General features: G+C 46.7%; 1 protein-coding gene across 2 annotated transcripts in view; it reads right to left on the bottom strand.

Annotated features, from left to right (window-relative positions):
- The window catches only part of JARID2 (jumonji and AT-rich interaction domain containing 2), a 280,860-nt gene extending 264,027 nt beyond the window's left edge, over window positions 1–16,833 (bottom strand). The window contains exon 1 of one of the 2 annotated variants that reach the window (XM_050788023.1): window positions 16,212–16,833. In XM_050788023.1, the coding sequence (XP_050643980.1) occupies window positions 16,212–16,256 (45 nt within the window). In that variant the 5' untranslated portion in view covers window positions 16,257–16,833. Of the gene's footprint in view, window positions 1–13,816; window positions 13,918–16,211 lie in introns of those variants that run through there. The other variant, XM_050788025.1, reaches the window with a different exon arrangement.
- Between the last annotated feature and the right edge of the window lie 2,897 nt (window positions 16,834–19,730).

Genomic DNA, 19,730 nt, shown 5'->3' with positions numbered 1-19,730 from the left:
CATGAATTTTAGAAACACAATTTTAAAAGACACAAGGCACAAAAGTCCACATATTATATGATTCCATTTATATGGAATATCCAGAATAAGCAAATCCACAAAGACAGAAAATGATTCGTAGGTGTAAGAGGCTGGAAGAACTGGGGTGAAGATCACTTGAGGCCAAGAGTTTAAGATCCACCGAGGAAACAGCGAGATCCCACCTCTATAAAAATTAAAAAATAAGAAAATTTACAGGGAAAAAAAAAAAGGCATGAGATTCTTCATTTATACATACCTTTTCCATGTCAGTGCCTACTCAGACAAGTTCCTTAGTTTTAAAACCATCCCTGGGCCAGGCGTGGTGGTTCACGCCTGTAATCTCAGCACTGTAATCCAAGGCGGGCGGATCACGAGGTCAGGAGTTCAAGACCAGCCTGACCAGCATGGTGAAACCCCGTCTCTACTAAAAACACAAAAAATTAGCCAGGTATGGTGGCACGCACCTGTAATCCCAACTACTTGGGAGGCTGAGGCAGGAGAACTGCTTGAACTGGGCAGGTGGAGGCTGCAGAGAGCCAAGACTGAGCCACTGCACTCCAGCCTGGGCAACAGAGACTCCACCTCAAAAAAAAAAAAAAAAAAAAAAAAAAATTCCCTTAATTTGTATATAAGGTATACAATATAGGGTAGGACGTAGTAGGGAGTCCAAAAGTAAATTCAGTATTCCTTATCAACTTTAGAAATCTTTTAACAGGCCGGGCATGGTGGCTCACGCCTGTAATCCCAGCACTTTGGGAGGCCAAGGCGGGCGGATCACAAGGTCAGGAGATCAAGACCACAGTAAAACCCCGTCTCTACTAAAAATACAAAAAATTAGCCGGGCGCAGTGGCGGGTGCCTGTAGTCCCAGCTACTCAGGAGGCTGAGTAGCTGGGAGGCCGGCGGATCATGAGGTCAACAGATTGAGACCATCCTGGCCAACCAACACGGTGAAACCCTGTCTCTACAAAAAATACGAAAATTAGCTGGGCATTGTGGCGCATGCCTGTAGTCCCAGCTGCTCGGGAGGCTGAGGCAGGACAACCGCTTGAACCCAAGTGGCGGAGGTTGCAGTGAGCCAATATCGCACCACTGCACTCCAGCCCAGAGACCAAGACTCTTATCTCAAAAAAAAAGAGGAGAGAAAACACCATCCAAGGACTTCATGGACCGTATATAATGCCTGTCCTGAAAAACAAGCTGTTAATGCCTGAGCAAAGTGACATAGTCCTTTCTTTATTGGGATGACCTCCATGTACAAAGGGAGTAGTAATAGGACTCCTCTTACCATTAAGGTCTTCATCTGTATTAAAGAACTGTAAGCAAACAATGTTTGGCTGTAAAAGCTTTGCAAGTCAAAGATAATGGCCTTCCTTGGTAAACTGACTGTTCTTTATAATCATCATTATTTATACTCCCAAGAGGCTTTTGCCTAATGCTCCAATAAATTCTGGAAAGAAATAACATGACAATTTCCGCAAGTCTCATGGAAGAAGGCAAGGGAAAAAAAGGCTACTTGAGTAGAAAATGTGTTTCATCCTGGGGTATGTCAGTGTTGGGACAGCGATCGCATCGCTTAATTAGAGCAAGGAGTACATTTAGAAGAAAGAAGAAAAAGCCACCACTTCTTAGCTTCAGATATTTCCAAGTGAAATCTATCCTCCCCACCTTCCAGTGCTTTCCAGCTTACCAGGGCCAAAAGAAAACCCATTTTAATAGCATCATTAGAGTTTTGATTTATCACAAGTACAGAAGAGTATGCAGTATTGTGCTCCTTATCTCATCCAGACAAGAACTGCACTGAACATGAAGCTTTGCAAGTTCTTGTTTGTACCAGGAGTTTCTGCAGAACTAATTGATGGTGTTTATATTGAGCTGGTGTTTATATTTGAAACAAGTATTTCCCGACCTCTTCAACTATGAGACTTGGCCCATGGCTTAGATATGCCCAAAGCCCAGACTCTGGGACACTTAGGCAAGCCAAATATGTTCTTTATTTAAAGGAGATTTCCTTTCCTTCTGTCAGCCACCTTTTAGATTCCAGCTAAGTTTAAACCACAATGGTTTGGAATCCTAACAGTAGTTTTGAGGATTACAATACAGAATGAGTATTTGAAAACATTTTTAAAGACACAGAACACCGAATTATGCAGTAACACCCACCAGTCGCTCCCCTCAAATAAGTCAAGTTCAGAAGTTCACTATTAAATCCAGACCCTCCCTGGCCCCCTGCACTGTGGAAAAAAGTGATAAACTGCATTGGTATTTAAATAGAAATCTGATCTCGGCCACTTGAAGATGTAATCATCACTGGGGATTACTTTCATGCATCTTTAAAATTCTTTCAGATTAAAAGTTCTGTCAAAGTGTCAATACCAATACTATTTAGCAAAACCTGCCTTTAATTAAAGTTTTAGGTCAAGACTTCAAACCAAAAGCAAAAAACACTGCCAGGCCCAAACACTGCTGCATTGAAATGAATGAACTACTTACTCTGCTGTCCGTATTTTAATCTGACTGTCCCTTTTTTGCATTTGGAAAGTGAACTTGAGTCATATCTAAGTAAAAATTATTTGCTCCTAGAATGACAGTTCTTCGTGGCTTTAAATCCTTTTTTAGAGTGAGGGGCATAAATACATAAATATATACAATTAACCCCCTTCAAAAAACGTAACCAGCTAGGAGTCCCAGTGAGAAGGCTGAAGAGTGGTTAAAACCGAATGTTAAATAAAACCCCACTAAAATAACATCATTCCCCCGACATACCCATCTAACCCCTGTCCCAAGTGCAGACGAGCGAGCCCTAGCAAACATTTTATGATCTTCAAAAGATTAGGAAGGCAAGTCCACCATTCCTTTGGCATCTCTCAAAGTCAGTGGCATTTGCCACTCCAAATCATCAGTTTGAGAAGGAGACGTGGCATTGTGCATAGGGCCCAGCCTGGTGGTGTCACAGCTCTGAGAAGGCAAGACCACGCAACCAAGCCCTTCAAGGCAGATGAAAACCATGTGCTACCAATTTGACTGGGGCTCCAGACCATGACTCCTTATTAAATGCCTTCTATTCACATCAGCTCTTTCATCCTCCAACATCAAGACATTATTACAAGCTGAAAATAGAACAAACAGAGCTTTAGTGCTCTGGGCAGTGTAAGAATGGAAAAGGAGGCAATTTAGGTAAAACCAAGTGTTAGGTTCCACCTCATCTCTAAGGGTACATCTTGCCTGGAGAATAAAAGGCAGGCAAAGTAGTTCATTCAAAAGTATGCAAAAAAGTAAGGCTGCTGCTTAGTCACCCTGTGAACACTACCCTCATCCTCACAAACCAGGGAAGCAGAGGGAAGATAAAAATCCCATCGATCCAAAAATACGTCTGGGTATGAAGAGACTCACACTGCATTTTTCCATAAGTTAGGAAGAAAAACTAAGCCTTGGTGAGAAGGAAAGGTGCTAAGCACCCTTATTATTTGAATTTCTATCCTCTTCACTGGGATATACCATAATCAGCATAGATGACCCAGAAACAGTTTCCTCTTCAATCTTGCACGTGGAGAATTACAGCCACAACAACCTGTAGGACTTATAATAATATGGTCTAAACAGTCACAGTTGGTGTTTTGTTTTGTTTTGAGATAGGATCTTACTCTGTTGCCCAGGCTGGAGTGCAGTGGCACAATCTCGGCTCACTGCAACCTCTGCCTCCCCGGTTCAAGCAATTCACCTGCCTCAGCTTCCCAAGTAGCCCGGATTACAGGCACTCGCCACCATACCTGGCTAATTTTTGTATTTTTAGTAGAGACAAGTTTTCACCATGTTAGTCAGGCTGGCCTCAAACTCCTGACCTTGTGATCTACCCGCCTCAGCCTCCCAAAGTGCTAGGATTACAGGTGTGAGCCACCGTGCCCGGTTATAGTCACAGTTTATAAAGCACTTCACACTTAACATCTGATTCAGTCTTCCACAAAATGACCTTGAGAGGCCAATAATGAAGGCACAATTCTCCCCCTTTCAAAGATGAAGAAACTGAGACCTGGAGAGGTGATCTACCCAAGATGACAGAGCAGAGATCCTCAACTTCAGTTTGACTCCAAAGCCAGTGCTCTCCTCCCACTGTTTCACATCCCTGCTGCCAACTAAACTGTAAATGCCCCTCAGACAAAGGCAATGTCATATTTTCAAACTCCCAACACAGTGTCAGAACATGGTAAGCAACCAAAAAATGCCAGCTGTATTTTTTGTCTTCCAAGCCACAGCCCAAAGGGATCTTTGTAAACATACAAAGCCCACCTCACAAACAAGGCTGAGATCACATATGAAAACAATGTGACTGTGGGCCATCTTCATTGCTTAAGTATCTCTATGTTCTCACAACAAAAAGCATTTCATACATATAACGAACATCATTGTACAATTACCCAAGGCTCTCCCTTTCCCTTCCCTACTAGAGCTGTTCTGACTAATAATACATTGTGTTCTTAGAGCAATTTTGTTTTACAAAGTGCTTTCACATATCTTATCTCATTTAGTTCTAAATGCCCTGAGAGAGGACACGGGAAGAAAACAGAAACTTAAATAAAACTCAACTGACATCTTTACTACTTGTTACAAATGCTTGTATTGGTTTTTAAAAGCCAACAAACAAACAAACCCGCTGGCCTAACGTGTACTACCTGTGGGACCGTAAATTAGTATAGCCTCTCTCCAAGAAAGCAATGTACTAGGAAAGATCAAAACGTAAACACGGGCACTTCTCAGTAATTTCACAGTGAAGAATTTAGAGATGAGTGCAAACAGACACATGCAAAGCAGGCTGCACGCATCATTTTGTCTAACAGTCCCAAACCCATCGCGAAGAGATGAGTCAAGAAAATGGTGGTATCTATCAACCAACTGCCTTGAAGCCATTAAAAATCATTGTCTTTGATTACCATGACAAGTTATAAATGCAAACAGCAGGTAACAAAAATACAGCACTTAAAGAGTATGGCCCATATAGATAAAACCATCTACAAGTGAAGGAATGTCCAGTATGTGATTTCAATGATTTCTATCTTTTGAGTGCCTGTCTGATTTGAATTACTTCTTATTAAGCAAAAACGGCCATCTGCACAACAGTAAAATGCTATTGGCTTAATTAGGTATGGGGATTACACGTGGATTTTGTTTTTCCATGAAAATGAACCAATTACTGCAGTTACCATGGATAGCTGAAAATCCCCCTGAAAGGAAGAAGTATTTCCAAAGGCAGAAAGAGAGAGGGCCTTCTACTGTATCAGGGCCTGGATTTCATGCCCCAGCTGTGTCTGATAAAATATGCGACCACAAGCAGGTCACTTAACAACAGTACTAGAAACCTCAGGAATTCTCAACTATAAAATTATAGCGTCCAAAATTGTGATCAGTTAAGTCTATCTTTTTGCACTAGATCCATACCAATTCCCTCCCACTACTAAGTAGTATTCGAAATACTCCACCGAAAACTTGAACTCAAATATTCCTAGAATGTATACTATGTATTAGACATTAACAGTGACCGACAATGACATAAATTCAGCCCCTACTCTTGTGGGGTTAATAGGGTGAGAGACATGTAAGCAAATAACTCCAGCACCTAAAAATAAAGTGTGAGGAGACCAGCCAACTGGGAGAAAAAGCCTGGCTCTGCCAGACCGGGTAAACAGGGTGGCAGGCTTCAGACAGACACAGTGGGTTCCTCAGGCAATCCATTCACCAAGCAAATAGAGGAACAAGATGCTGGGCTCAGCTGAAGCCCAGGATGCGTGAAGTGGATGGGTGGCAGGATAAGCTCGGAGTACATCAAGAAGGGCTTTTTATGCCATGCTGGGAACAAAGTTGGTTTAGATTCGATCCTGAGGACCAGAGAGCCACTAAAGGATCGCGATCAGATCATGATCAGACTTTTAATTTCAAGGACTATGTTTTCTTTAAACATCTGTGCACAGATTCAGAGCCACTCCAATATTAATTCTCAATCTATCCCTCTTTCCAATTCACCACCCAGGTGTATCTAGGAGTCAAGTGGTGGCTAATATAGGACAGAGGAAGAAGGTGATTACATCACCTTCTAATCCGTAAAGCCTTGTTCTGTATCCCAAAGTGCATCTGTTACTTGCTATCCGCTTGCTTTATTAAGAATCAAAGTACAGAATTCATTTGATTCATTTATATCTGAGTCAGCTAGGAAGGCCGCTGGCAGGCCTGATGTCTCCAGGTTGGTGATTTCCAACTGGGTAATAATACCTTGAGCATTTGTGCAGCAGTATGCAGTTTACAGAGTGCTTTCACATCAAAAATTCCCCTACCTCTCCCAGCAACAAGCCTGTGAAGTGCATGAAATAAGTTGTCCAGATGAGGAAATAGCTCAGGGAGGTTGTACAGCTTGCCTGGAGTCACACAGCCAGTTTAACACAGGGCCAAATTTGAACTAGGCTCACATTCCCAACTTTGTCCATTACTGCAGAGGTACCCCATATATTCACAAACCTGTCCAAATCTGAGGCATTTCATTACCGAGTTCCATTTAGTAGCAGTAATAAGGCATGTATACAAAGCACACAAGTCTGCTGCTTAACAGAATAAGCATTCATTCAGCTCCCTTCTGCAAACCTATAGAAGGACTAAATGCAAGAAACACATGCTCAGTCCTAATCCCTTCTCATTTCCTCCTGGCACCTGTTTCTGCCCCCACAGGCACCAAACACTCTAACAGCTGGCCGAAACCGAGAGAGAACCAAGAGATAATACACTACCACTTCAGACCAAGCTCTCACCAAAATGGTGGTTAGGAAATAATGGAGACAAAACTACCCAGATTTTAAGAGATCAATAAACTGGGCATCAAAATATCTCCCACATTCTCCTGTCCCAGTAAACCAGGTCTCCAGGTAGACAAGAGTCACACAACCCATCCTTTGCACTCATTCTCCCCACCTCCCCCCAAAAAAACAGTTACTGTTAAGAATTTCTAATTGGGCCGGAGGCGGGGGCTCACGCCTGTAATCACACCACTTTGGGAGGCTGAGGCGGGGGGATCACAAGGTCAAGATACAGACCATCCTGGTCAACAGGGTGAAACCCTGTCTCTACTAAACCCCCGTCTCTACTAAAAATACAAAAATTAGCAGGGCATGGTGGTGTGCGCCTGTAGTTCCAGCTACTACATCCCAGAGGATCATCTCAGAGGATGAGGCAGGAAAATCGCTTGAACCCGGGAGGCAGATGTTGCAGTGAGCTGAGATAGTGCCACTGTACTCCAGCCGGGCGACAGGGCGAGACTCCGTCTCAAAAAAAGAATTAAAGAATTCCTAGTTGACAAATGTGTATGAGGGAAGACCCTTACTGGGAGTATGGAGTGGCAAAACTGTGGCTATGCAATTTTTTTTTTTTTTTTTTTTTTTTTTTTTTTGGAGACAGAGTCTCACTCAGCTCACGGCAACCTCCACCCTCCCGGGTTCAAGTGATTCTCCTACCTCAGCCTTCCAAGGAGCTGGGATTACAGGTGCCCACCATCACACCTGGCTAATTTTTTTGCATTTTTAGTAGAGACGGAGTTTCACCACGTTGGCCAGGCTGGTCTCGAACTCCTGACTTGAAGTGATCCGCCCGCCTTGGCCTTCCAAAGTGCTGGGATTATGGGCGTGAGCCACCGTGCCCCGCCCTGTGGCTATGTATTTTGTTAACCTTCTAGGAGCAAACAATGCTGTTGATAATATTTCAGTGTTCACTGGCCTTCCTCTTCATGGGTGGTGGAGCTTGACAGACTTACAAAATTAGAACTTAAAATCCAATTGAGACCTTTTAGGCAGCACCAGCTCTCAAGAATAACTCTCAAGAACTTCCACCAGTAGGGTTCCTCTTTCTCTAACACCCACATCTGTCCTATGATTATGTAAGTCATCACGGATAATGTTGCCATTACTCACACCGCCTCATTAACACATCTGGACAGCCTTTGTTTAATGGATGGCCCAGCCCCTGGTGAGGACTGAGGGCAAATGATTTCCCCAGTGTTCCATGGTCCCCTAAGCCTCAAAGTCAGGGTTAAGAAAGTACAAGTCAAGTACAAGAAAAAGTCAACAGCCCTGGGAAATCAAACCGGTTCTTGCAAGTCTGGAGAACTGCAGCCCACTGCCCGGCCTCAGATACGCCCAAGAATGTGGCGGGGGTACTTGTAAAACTAGAAGAGCACAACCCATCCAGTCCCAAGGGACACGGGATGTCAGTTCTTCCAATGATGACTCAGGGAGACAGCCAGCTGGGGATAAGGGGGTAGCTCCACCAACTGGTGCTTCAAAAAACAACAAATACAAACATGCAGGGGAGACTGACACTCCTGACAAACTGCCCTCACTTCCAACTTTCTCAAGCAAAAAGCCTCTCCAAAGGCTGCCAACGGTCCCTTTTACGACCTTTTCTTCTCCCCTTTTTGGGGTTCCACTGATGGTTCATTTTACTTCTATGTCCTCTGAACTCAAAAGTGGGGAGCGAATCATCTGGCTGGTTTTTCACCTTACTTTTCTCATCTGTAAAATGGACTCAAAAACCCCTTTTCTCAAACTCACAACGTAGGCGGTTATTTCAGAATTGACTGAGTCCTCTCTTCACAATACCGTTAAGAGAAGTGGGTGCTATGTCGTCATCTGGAGGTGTTTTCCATAATCCAAGCTTTTCTGGGGCAGTTCTTCAAATGGGAAAAAGAGCCCCAGGAGAGGTGGGCAGCACCCTTACAATAGTGAAATCTGTGGCAAGACAAACTGTGGTAAAAGTGTAAAAAAAACCCAGAGACCCAGAGTGGTGTGGTCGAGCTGCCAGTGGCTGCTCACGCAGGAATGACCTAGACTTTGCCCTCTGGGACAATCTGCGTGGGCTCTTTCCTACAGCCTAAGAGAGCAAGAAAGACAAAAGCCACCTGCAAGAAGTGACAGGAACAGAAGTCCTGGAAACAGGAGTCTTCCACCAAGAGCAAAATGACAGGTCAGCTCCACTTTTAATAATTTTATTCTCAATCAGAATTGAATTTTAAAAATTCTTATTTGGTCAGGCACAGTGGCTCACGCCTGTAATCCCAGCACTTTAGGAGGCTGAGATGAGCAGATCACGAGGTCAGGAGTTCAAGACCAGCCTAGCCAACATAGTGAAACCCCGTCTTCACTAAAAATACAAAAGTGAGCAGGGTGTGGTGGTATACACTGGTAGTCCCAGCTACTTGGGAGGCTGAGACAGGAGAATCGCTTGAACCTAGGAGGTGGAAGTTGCAGTGACCCAAGACCACGCCACTGCACTCTAGCCTAGGTGACAGAGAGACACTCCTCTGTCTCGGGGAAAAAAAAAAAATCCTTATTAAAAAAACCTGAAGCTGGCAGAAGGTTATAAGATTGTCTGAAGTCCCAAGAAAGATTAAAACCTAGAAGGATAATGAGAATAAAATCTCGCTCACTCTTATTCTACAAAACTGTAGACAGATATCACGGAGTTCCCACCTCCCAGAATAAAAGATGCCTGCAAAGGTGAGGCAAGTATGGAAAAAGTTTATGGAAAAAAGGAATCAGAAAAACAAAGACTGGGGGCCTGGAAAAGCAATTGAGGCTTGTCTTAGGGAGTCACAGGAATAAAGAGTACAGTTATCTGGAAGACAGAAAAAAAACAAAAGATAATTGAGCACACAGAAAAACAGATTCAATTGGTTTCATTTTTATTAACAGGTAAGTCTTAAGGATTTGAAAGGGAACAGACCTTCGACAATATCTCATAAGTAAAACAATATATAATTAAAGTTGCCGGATTACAAGATACAAGCTTCTAAACTCCATGAATTAGGTGAAAATTACGACTCTTTCTGTTCCCTGCCATTCAGTGAACGGCACAATTACTTTAACTCCAAAAGTAATACAATCACCACAGTAGGACTACTTTAAATTGACCCACACTTTACCTAAGTTACTTGGCATGAAGCAGACAGGGAGTCCAGTTTAGCATTTGGGGATTAAGGTTAAACACAGTTGGAAGCACTCTTAGGAGAGATGACAAGAACCAGAAGTTGGTTAGTTAATGGAAACAAGTTTGTTAGACAAGAAACAATTTTTTTTAAAAGATATTCCTTAACATTTTATATTAACCGACAAAGACAAATCTACTTTTAATTACCTTTTTTTTGAAATGAGGCCATGGGTCTTATTTCTGAGCTTAAGTCTCTGAGTGTTCTGTTGTTCCACATTATGCTGTTTTGCTTGTTGGGGAAGTCTGGGCGTTGAAGTTTGGTTCTTAAAAGGGAATCACTTGCAAAGCAATGCGTGTGGACAGTCCTTACAGATTTTCCCAAAAATCTTGGGAAATGTCTGGCCCACCTTTTTTTTTTTCTTTTTTTTTTTTTTGAAACGGAGTCTCACTCTGTTGCCCAGGCTGGAATGCACTGGTATGATCTCAACTCACTACAACCTCTGCCTCCCAGGTACAAGCAGCTCACTGCAACCTCCGCCTCCTGGGTTCAAGTGATTCTCCTGCCTCAGCCTCCTGAGTAGCTGGGATTACAGGCATGTGCCACCACGCCCAGGTAATTTTTGTGCTTTTAGTAGAGATGGGGTTTCACCATGTTGGTCAGGCTGGTCTTGAACTCCTGACTTCATGATCCACCCACCTCAGCCTCCCAAAGTGCTAAGACTACAGGCATGAGCCACCGCGCCCGGCCCCAACTCTTTTTCACACTCGTTTCAAGGTTGACGTAATACTTAACTGTAATTACAATAATAAGCCCAACTGGAATAACCAGATTTGGGAACAAACAATTGACACTTAGCAAGACTTCTGGGTGAAAGCCAAAGGGGACAGAGGTACTTCCCAGAGCTGCCCAGGACCTTTGTCCTAGCGTATCAGTCAGGACGTTCTGCAGCCAACAGGACAAGTAGGATGGGTAGGTAAAAGGTGGTTAGGAGAGCTGCTACTACTGCAATCCTGGGGGAGGCATGGACCAGTAACATCAGGATGATGACAGCAAAGCAGCCAGAATTCAGACAATGTCAGGAGTGTGAGTCCTCACACCATCATGAGCAAGGGCAAACCACCAGCTTTTTTTTTTTTTTTTTTTTTTGAGACGGAGTCTCGCTCTGTCGCCCAGGCTGGAGTGCAGTGGCCAGATCTCAGCTCACTGCAAGCTCCGCCTCCCGGGTTTACAGCATTCTCCTGCCTCAGCCTCACTGCCTCTCCTCACTGCATTCTCACTGCCTCTCCTGCCTCAGCCTGTAGTAGCTGGGACTACAGGCGCCCACCACCTCGCCCGGCTAGTTTTTTGTATTTTTTTTTTAGTAGAGACAGGGTTTCACCGGGTTAGCCAGGATGGTCTCGATCTCCTGACTTCGTGATCCGCCCATCTCGGCCTCCCGAAGTGCTGGGATTACAGGCTTGAGCCACCGCGCCCGGCTGCAAACCACTAGCTTAAAAATGTTCAGTTGTCTGGGCCCAGTGGCTCACACCTGTAATCCCAGCACTTCGGGAGGCCGAGGCGGGCAGATCACCTGAGGTCATGAGTTCAAGACCAGCCAGGCCAATACAGTGAAATGAAACTCCGTCTCTACTAAAATACAAAAAATAGCCAGGTATAATGGTGGGTGCCTGTAATCCCAGCTACTCAGGAGGCTGAGACAGGAGAATAGCTTGAACCCTGGTGGTTGTAGTGAGCCACCACTGCACTCCAGTCTGGGCAGCTGAGCAAGACCCTGTCTCAAAAAAAAAGCAAACAAACAAAAATGCTCTCTAGCTTAGCCTTCACCAAGTGTTTTAACAAACTACACTTAATATGACATTCCTGTGTCTTCAATGAAAAAAAAAAGAAAGTTCCATTCTGAAAGTAACAGACACCAATTACATACTCCAAAAGATTTTCTTGTTCTGAAGGAGGAAAGTTTAACCTTTGGAGCAAGGTATATATTAACACTGGAGTTATTTCCAAGGCACTTGGAAGTGCATCAATAGCCTTCAGCCCAGCAACAGGGACTGGTTTAACCCACTTACGAGGAAACAGGCATTAGCAAGTACCAAATAATTCTAGTTGTCTATTTGGGCCAGTGGCTACAGGGACACGAGTTGGTTATTATCCAGGTTATTATTTTACTGTAGGTTAATATCTAAGTTGGATTACTTGTCGACATAATCTTTCTCTCAAATTTTAGTGAAACTTTGGACTTCATTGTGTTTTCCTTCCGTATCCCTATACAGTGATAGGAGCCAAACTGCCACTGCCCTGCACTTAAGTAACACAGAGCAAGATTTCCCACTACTAGAAACAAGTAGCTGGAAAGCCATGTAAATATCCCAGGAAAGAAGAAATACAGCAATAAAATAATGTACAAATTTCCCCACCACCCCACCAACTGTAAAATAACGTGACTGAACAATTTGTGATGAATTGAGTTTTAAAACAGAAAACCTCATAAATCCAACCACTGTATTTTTTGTTCTTCCTACTTTTTTCTTTACAATTTTATGTAGTTGTAATTATAGTAAATCCTTTTGAAGCTTATAACAAAAACGTTTTCCAATTTTTAAATCATACACTTTTAAATCAGAAAATTAGATACTTAAAACTTACAGCCTAGTGGTACAAATTCTGCTTGAGCTGTCCTAGAAAAATCAAACTGGCAATTTGTTTTCATGCTAACTACATGAATTACTATCTTCATATGGCAGAGATTTTCTATTTCAGATACCTGCTATAAAGCAAAGATCAAATAGCGGTGAAGCCCCAATATCCTATCTGTTATTCTTCCTAGGAATAACCAGGCAGTGGAATGATGGAAACAGCAGAAAATATCCATGGTGAAAAACATGCAACTGTTTTTATTGTCCAAGTGGATTGGGGCTTTCAAAGGCAAATGTTTTCAGTTATTTAACGTATTGCAGTGGGAGTCGTGCCCAACACAATTAAGACAGGATTACATTGCAATTTATGAGTTTCTCAAGGACATCATTTATTATGAAACATAACAATCATTTCTCCCAAAGCCTACTATCGACAATCGCACCCCCAACTCTGCTTTGCTAAAGTAATAAACTAAATGGCAACTCAGCAGGCATCCCTGGCTTTTGAGACCAACTGTGGGAAACGTGCTGCCTTCCACCAGCTCAAGTAATAATGTCACCTTACATATAAAGAGGCATACTGTTTTACATCTTTCATGCACATGATCTTTTCAGTGACTTAGTTAAGTGGCAATGGCAGGTATTTTTCCATTTTACAAAAGAGGAAACAGAATGCCAGCCCCTGGTTTCCCTGCTCAGAAGAACTAAGCCAAGAGCACCTTGAGACTTAAAGGAGTCCTATGTCTTCTCAGTACATTTGTCAATGACAAGTATTCCTTTGGTCCAGACCCCCAAAATTACACTCAGTAGGCACAGAGCCGGCACAGCAAAGGAAAGCCCCCCACCAGAGTACAGCAAAGCTTCCAGAAAGAGCAACAGTTGCTGCTGTGCAGCAGCATCATGAAAGCCATCCGGCCACATCCTGCTGAAGCACCCCTAACACGACTTCAAGTGACAAGGTGGCCAAATCCACAACAAAGCAAAGCTTTCCCTCAATACTTTCATTTCTTTACATAAGCACTGGCGAAGGGACATGTACCACGCTAGTAATGCAACACCATCAGGAGACCTGGAACAGAGGAAGTGAAAACATTCCTGCAGAAAGGAGGCGCCTCCTCCCCGCTCCCCGCTTCCCGCTTCCCAAGTGGCATCAGAACAGGGTCCAGTGGCACTCCTTTGGGGACCAACAGCTCCCCGGCGCTCACCTGGTGGGAAGCGCGACGCTCCGGAGCGGAAGGCAGAGGCCGAGCGCATCTTCCTCCTCTTCCTCCTCCCACGCCGCAGCCCGGCTCTGCGGCAGCCCCCGGCTCTGCGGCAGCCCCCGCCTCCGCCGCGCTCCCTCCTCCCCCGCCGCCCCGCCGCGCCTGGAACCTCCCGCCCGACTTTTGACGTCACGGAGGAGGAGGGGAAGGTTCCACCCGAGCCCGTCCCTTTGTGACGTCACAATGACAACAGAGCGCGGCCCGGAGCGTCGGGGAACCGAGCGCCGCGGGGGGTGGAGGGAGGGAAGAAGGGCTGGGGCGCCGGCGCGCGGCGGGGGAAGAACCGGGGGGCGGGGAGGGGGCGCGCTGACGTCTAGCCGGCTTAACCTGTTGCTCTCGAGACTGCGTCGGAGCCCGCAGGCAGGGCCGCGGGAAGCCGGCCGGGCCGCCGCCGCCGCCATGCTCGGCCGTGCGCGCGGTGGGGGGCGCCCGCTGCAGCTGTGCGCCGCGCACCCCCACCCCGGCACGCCCACGCCCCCGCCCCGCGCGCTCTACCCTCCCCGCGCCCCGCAGGCCGCACCGCCCCCGCGCCCCACCCGCCCGCCCGCCTGCCTCCCCGCCTGCAAGCCGGCCCGGGTAGCCCGGTGCCCGCCTCGCGCGCCCGCCCAGAGCCCGGAGTCTGCCCCCTACAGGCCGCGCGCGCGCGCCCCCCCCCCCGCCCAGCCCCAGGCCCAGCCTGCCGCGACCCCCGCGCGCCGTCCCCTTCGCAGCCGGCTCGAGCACGTCGGGAACACCAGCTCTGCTCCCGAAGCATTAACTCGTGCCGTGCCTCCCGCGGCCGCCGCCAGCCACGGGCTTGCAGCCGGACGTCCGGACTCGGAGACACGATCCGCTGACTGCCCGCAATAAAAAAGAAAACCCACCCCACGCTGCTGTCCACCTCAACGAGGTCCGGAATGGGAGGCGGGGTGCGGTTCTCGTCCAAGTTCTACCCCATTTGCTTTGTGGCTGCATCCGAAACGGACGTGCCCCGGGAAGGCGTCTACGCTCCGAGGCAAGGTTGCCTCCGTGCAGTTTCTACAGCCTGAGTTTAAACTAGTCCTTTGCATTCTACCCAGCCCTCTGCAATGCGGATGTATTTTAATTCTTAAATTCTTTATGGAACAGCATTCTAAGTTGGGCTTGATTATTTAACCTTGCATTTCTTTCATAGTTGAAGTTGACGTGTCTAGATAAGGATCAGCTCTCTTGAAGAAGCATTCAGCTTTTCCATTAAATATATTTTTACAAAACCAGTGCCCCGAAGGTCATCTCTCATTACACACACCACAATGATCAAAAAGGGAAAATATTAACACCAATTTGTCTACCCAACTTAAATAAAACTTTCCTCTTACGTTGCATTATCCCTAAGGTATGTTCATTTGGCCTTTTTTGAAAAAAAATGAGTTATTTAATTTAAAGCATGCCGCTGATCACAGATCACTCGAGTGCATATTTGGTTAATCGCTCGGTCCCCCCTTCCTCCCTCCCCTCAAACTTAAAAAAAAAAAAAAAAGCCACCACACACAAAACAAAAACACTCCCCATGCCAATCAAAACGTAGCTGTACTATGCACAAAACAAATTTAACTATTCCAAGCCATTTAAATCTGTGAATAATCACCCAATTTCAGAAGCCCAGTTAACAGGGAGAAAATATTTGTAGTTACTTACATATACATTCACGTACACACTTAAAAACATTAGCCATAGTGTGTGTCCTTTTCCCCTACAACTGGAAATCATGAATTTTTTAAACAAAACCAGCCTCATTATTAAAGTCAATCCCAACAAATGCATTCGCTGTAACATGATTCCCAACTGGTTTATGTTGTAAACCAGATAAGCCAAAACGACCACAGACGTTAAATTTGATGTGCCAATGCAAAGAGAAGATCGCCATAATCGGACCCTCCATCGCAACTTAAAGGGCTTCCAACACACATGAGTTACACGATTTTTCCAAATAACATTAATAATAATAACACAGGCTCATTTGCATGCAAAGTGCAATACGGGGCCAAATCCGCTTGAGAATGCAGTTTAGTTACATTACCGCAGCCGCCCCCCCACCTCAAGCTCCACCAAAATCCCTTGCCTTTCATCTAAAACTAGATTATGGTTGTGTCATTCGAGGTCAATTTATTCACTTGAGGTATCTCTACACCAATCTGTTTTTTCAACCAAACTAGGCAGACACCACTTCGCTTGAAAAGCCCTCTTTCAGAAAAGAAAGAAACAGCCTTATCGGACGCTGTGTTTAAAACCCTTCAGCTGCAGAATTATCTATAAACTTGACATTCACAGCCATTGCTTAAAACTGCAAGTCAAAGGATGTGTTGTTAGGAGCACTTACGTATTTCTTCTGAATGATATTCCTCTTCGGTCTTTCCTTGCTCATTCTGAGATCCAAATGCTGATTGCAAAAGGGGACAATTGCTTCATGAATTTAAAGCCGTCAGAAATTTGCAAAAAAATATCCTGGTGGTTTTTATTGTTGTTGGTGGTGGTTGATCTTGTAATCCGACTTTTCTTCCTCTTCCCCCAAAGCCAGATTCGCCTTGAAATAAATCCGAAATTGGGAAGGAAAAAAAAAGAGCCAAAGACGAACGAAGCAAACAAAAAAAAATTCACTTTAGTAAAACACTCATAATGGAAAATTTCCCCCGAAACACATACACACACACACAAAAAAAAACCGACGCCCTTCACTCCCCCCCTTTTTCCTCCAAAAACTACATCAGCGAAACGTGAAGGTCCTTAGTGTCTGATCCGTAGTTACATCTTGGAAAAGAAAAGGGAAAGATAAATAAAAAATGTTGGAAGTCACGTTTGTGCTGCAGCAGCAGTGCGAGCAGAAGAGTCAACTCCAGCGGCGGCGGCGGCGGCGGCGGCGGCGGCGGCGGCGGCGGCAGCACCACAGCGAGGGCTCGCCGAGTCTCTTTTTTCCAAGCCCCCTAACCAATGAGAGAGAGGCTATCCAGCCCAACTTTAAATGGACTCTGCTTTTATACAAGTTAGGGCTCCTCGGATAATTCCCCGCCGGGCGCCAGCCGAAAACTCCCACCGCTCAGCCGCCAGGCGCCCGCTTAGCCCGGTGCCGACCGCCCCTGGCCCAGTCCAGGGCACCCCCGCAGCCTGGCCAACCAGACACCCGAGCGACCTCGACGAACCCCTCCCAGGCAAGCCCTCGGGCGTCGCTCCCACGCCGAGCCCAGGCGTGGAATTGAGAGAGGCTCCCTAGCTCAATGCATGGCACGCTCCGTCGCTCCACCTCACCCCCTTTCCCCTGCCTGCCGCTCACCCCACGACCGCCCCACGCCAGCCCCCGCCACTGCCTTCGCGTCTACCTGCAGCCGGGCTGCTGGGTAGGAGTGCCCTAGGACGCCCGGCCCCGGGGAGAGCCGCCTATTCCCGGGGCACCTTAGAATGGTCCCCTTGATCTTCTGGAAGTTGTAGTCCCCCGACTACAAAATGGCTATGGCCACGGAAGCTGGGAACTACAATTCCCAGCCTGCCCCGCAAAGCCTGTCACTCAACTCCCCTCCCTCCTCCTCGCCCCCTCCCCCTCACCGGCCGTGCCAACAAACGCTTGGACGTGTCCCGCGTGCGACACTGCTAGAGGCTGGCTCGGGATTGGCCCGCGGAGCGTGTGGTCCGCGAGCGAGGAACTCCCCACGCCGGCCCCCCTCCGTCCCCTGGGCCCCGACCCCCTCCCCTGGCGGCCGCCGGCCCCCTCCCCGCGCGCCCCGCCCCCACCCGCGGCGCGAACCGCCTGTGGAATCGAGGAATCGCGCGCGTGCGGCCCGGAGCCGCGGGGGAGGGACGCGAGGCTTCCCCGGGGAAGGCCTCGGAGCGTGGCGGCGAGGGGGGCGGTGTCAGGGAGGGGTTGGAGCCCGTCCTAAGGAAAACTGGGCCACGCACCAAGAGGAATCCTCGGTGCGAACTAGTTGATCGGCGGCGCCTGCTGCTTGTGCCGTGCAGCCGGTGTCACCTCAGGACAGCGCCTCGCGTCTGTGTACAGAGCGTGCTGCGGGCGCCTAGGGTAGTCCGAGGTCACTCCTCTCCGCGCCCCGCAGCCGCGCACGCCCCCACGCGCGGGGTGGGCGGTGGCCAGGGGTCGCCGAGTGTAAGGGCCACGCCCCCCCACGCCCGAGCTCGGCACGCGGCCCCTCGGTCACGAACGCGTTTCCGCCCGACCCGCTTGGGGGACGTTGCTGATGGCCCAGGAGTGAAGCCCTGGCGGCTGCCTCCTGAGAAAAGATAGCCGTGTTTAAAGAAACTGAACGGGATCTTTGCTTTGCCGGGCGTATTTGGTGATAAAATACCACGAAATGTTGAGGCAAAAATGAGTGGAATATGGAGACCAAGCCGCACAGAAACGCAGCTGTAAGGAAGCATCTCGAACACCGAGTGCCAGTAATATCAACTGCCGGGGCCACACGAGAGCCTGCTTTTTACCTGCCTCCAGCCCCCTGACGTGCAGGTTTAATCGCTGAAACAAATGAAGTAGCAGGCCCTGGCGTAGCGCTTTGGGCCTTCGCCTTATTAACAACTTTGTCAAGTCTCGCATCGCCATTCTGCCTTGTTAATTTCCTTGTTTTTCGCTGCGGTTTTGGAGAAGCAATGTTTTCCATGATCTCTCAGGCTAGCCTCGGAATAAAACGTGGCAGAAGCGCTCCCTCGAGCACATACCCATATATTTTACTCTACCCATTCCCTAGAGTCTGCTTACTTCAAAAGTCTAGATACTCGGGTAACACAGCTGTTTACTTGCAGCAGTATTTGAAGAGATAACCTTGGTGTCTAGAAAGGTCTCAGAAACTGGAGGTAAGAGACCTGGATTCAAATCGCACCTTGGCCACTTCCCAAAAGGCAACTGAGAGCCACTCTGAGCTGGTCAGTTTCCTCATCTGCAGATTAGTGGTGATCAAACCTGTGGGGAGGCTTGTGTGATAAATAACATTAACGTAGTTTAACACTAGGCACGTTATTGGAAGCTTTCAGTAAACTAAATAAAAATCCTTTTCGAAAGGGTTTTTTTAATTATTTTTACCTTTTCAAAAAATCTGAAATGAAATAATTTCATCTAATGTTCACTTCACAATCGGAAAAATAAATGATCTTTTGTGCCCTGAATACTGCAAAACTTGTTCCCTGGTGCCATTTCCTGGGAAGGATCCAATGGGGCAGACTCCAGTAGGGCCACCCAAGGTGTTTTCTAAAAACTTTCTGATCATTAGGACTGGCATACTGGGAATCTCCACGTCTCCACGTTGTTAAGATTTTAACCAGCTTTCTCTAGGTTTCACGCAGATCTCTCATTCCCCAGGCAAATATTAATGAACAAAGGTGGGTTTCTTTTCAGTTCCCCTAACTAGCCCTGGAGCCTGGACTTTTCAGTCCTGGCCTTGCGAACTCCCCTGCCAGGTTACCAGCTCCAGGTCACCTGGTGTGAAAAACCATTGTGTGAAGTTGAGGCCTCAGGGCAGGGGAAAGGAAGGAATTTGCTCATTTCCAAAAGGTTTGAATAATATTAGTGTTGTTTTCCCTGAAAGAGAAAAAAGATTGGCCTTCTTAGTGGTTGCAAGTTTTTCCTGTTGTGAAAGTAACCTACTCCTAATGAACTTCCTTCCCCTACCATCTTGGCAAGGCCATCCAAGGCTTTTCTTGCTTTTTCGTCCTCTTTTTCATTTTCTGTAAGTCAAATGCACCTTTTCTCCTGATGATTTTCACATCTCAAAGCCTTGACCTCTTCAATTGGAGGGGCAGGGATGAGAACATGTCTAGGTACATTGATTCTATTAGACTCTATGCCAGCACTGTCCTCATCCCTGAGGACACAGGAAGCTCACAGCTCAGTAAAAAAAAAGGC

The sequence above is a fragment of the Macaca thibetana genome, chromosome 4 (genome assembly GCF_024542745.1).
Source record: "Macaca thibetana thibetana isolate TM-01 chromosome 4, ASM2454274v1, whole genome shotgun sequence".
NCBI classification, from domain to species: Eukaryota; Metazoa; Chordata; class Mammalia; order Primates; family Cercopithecidae; genus Macaca; species Macaca thibetana.
This window is presented reverse-complemented; position numbering and strand designations above follow the sequence as displayed.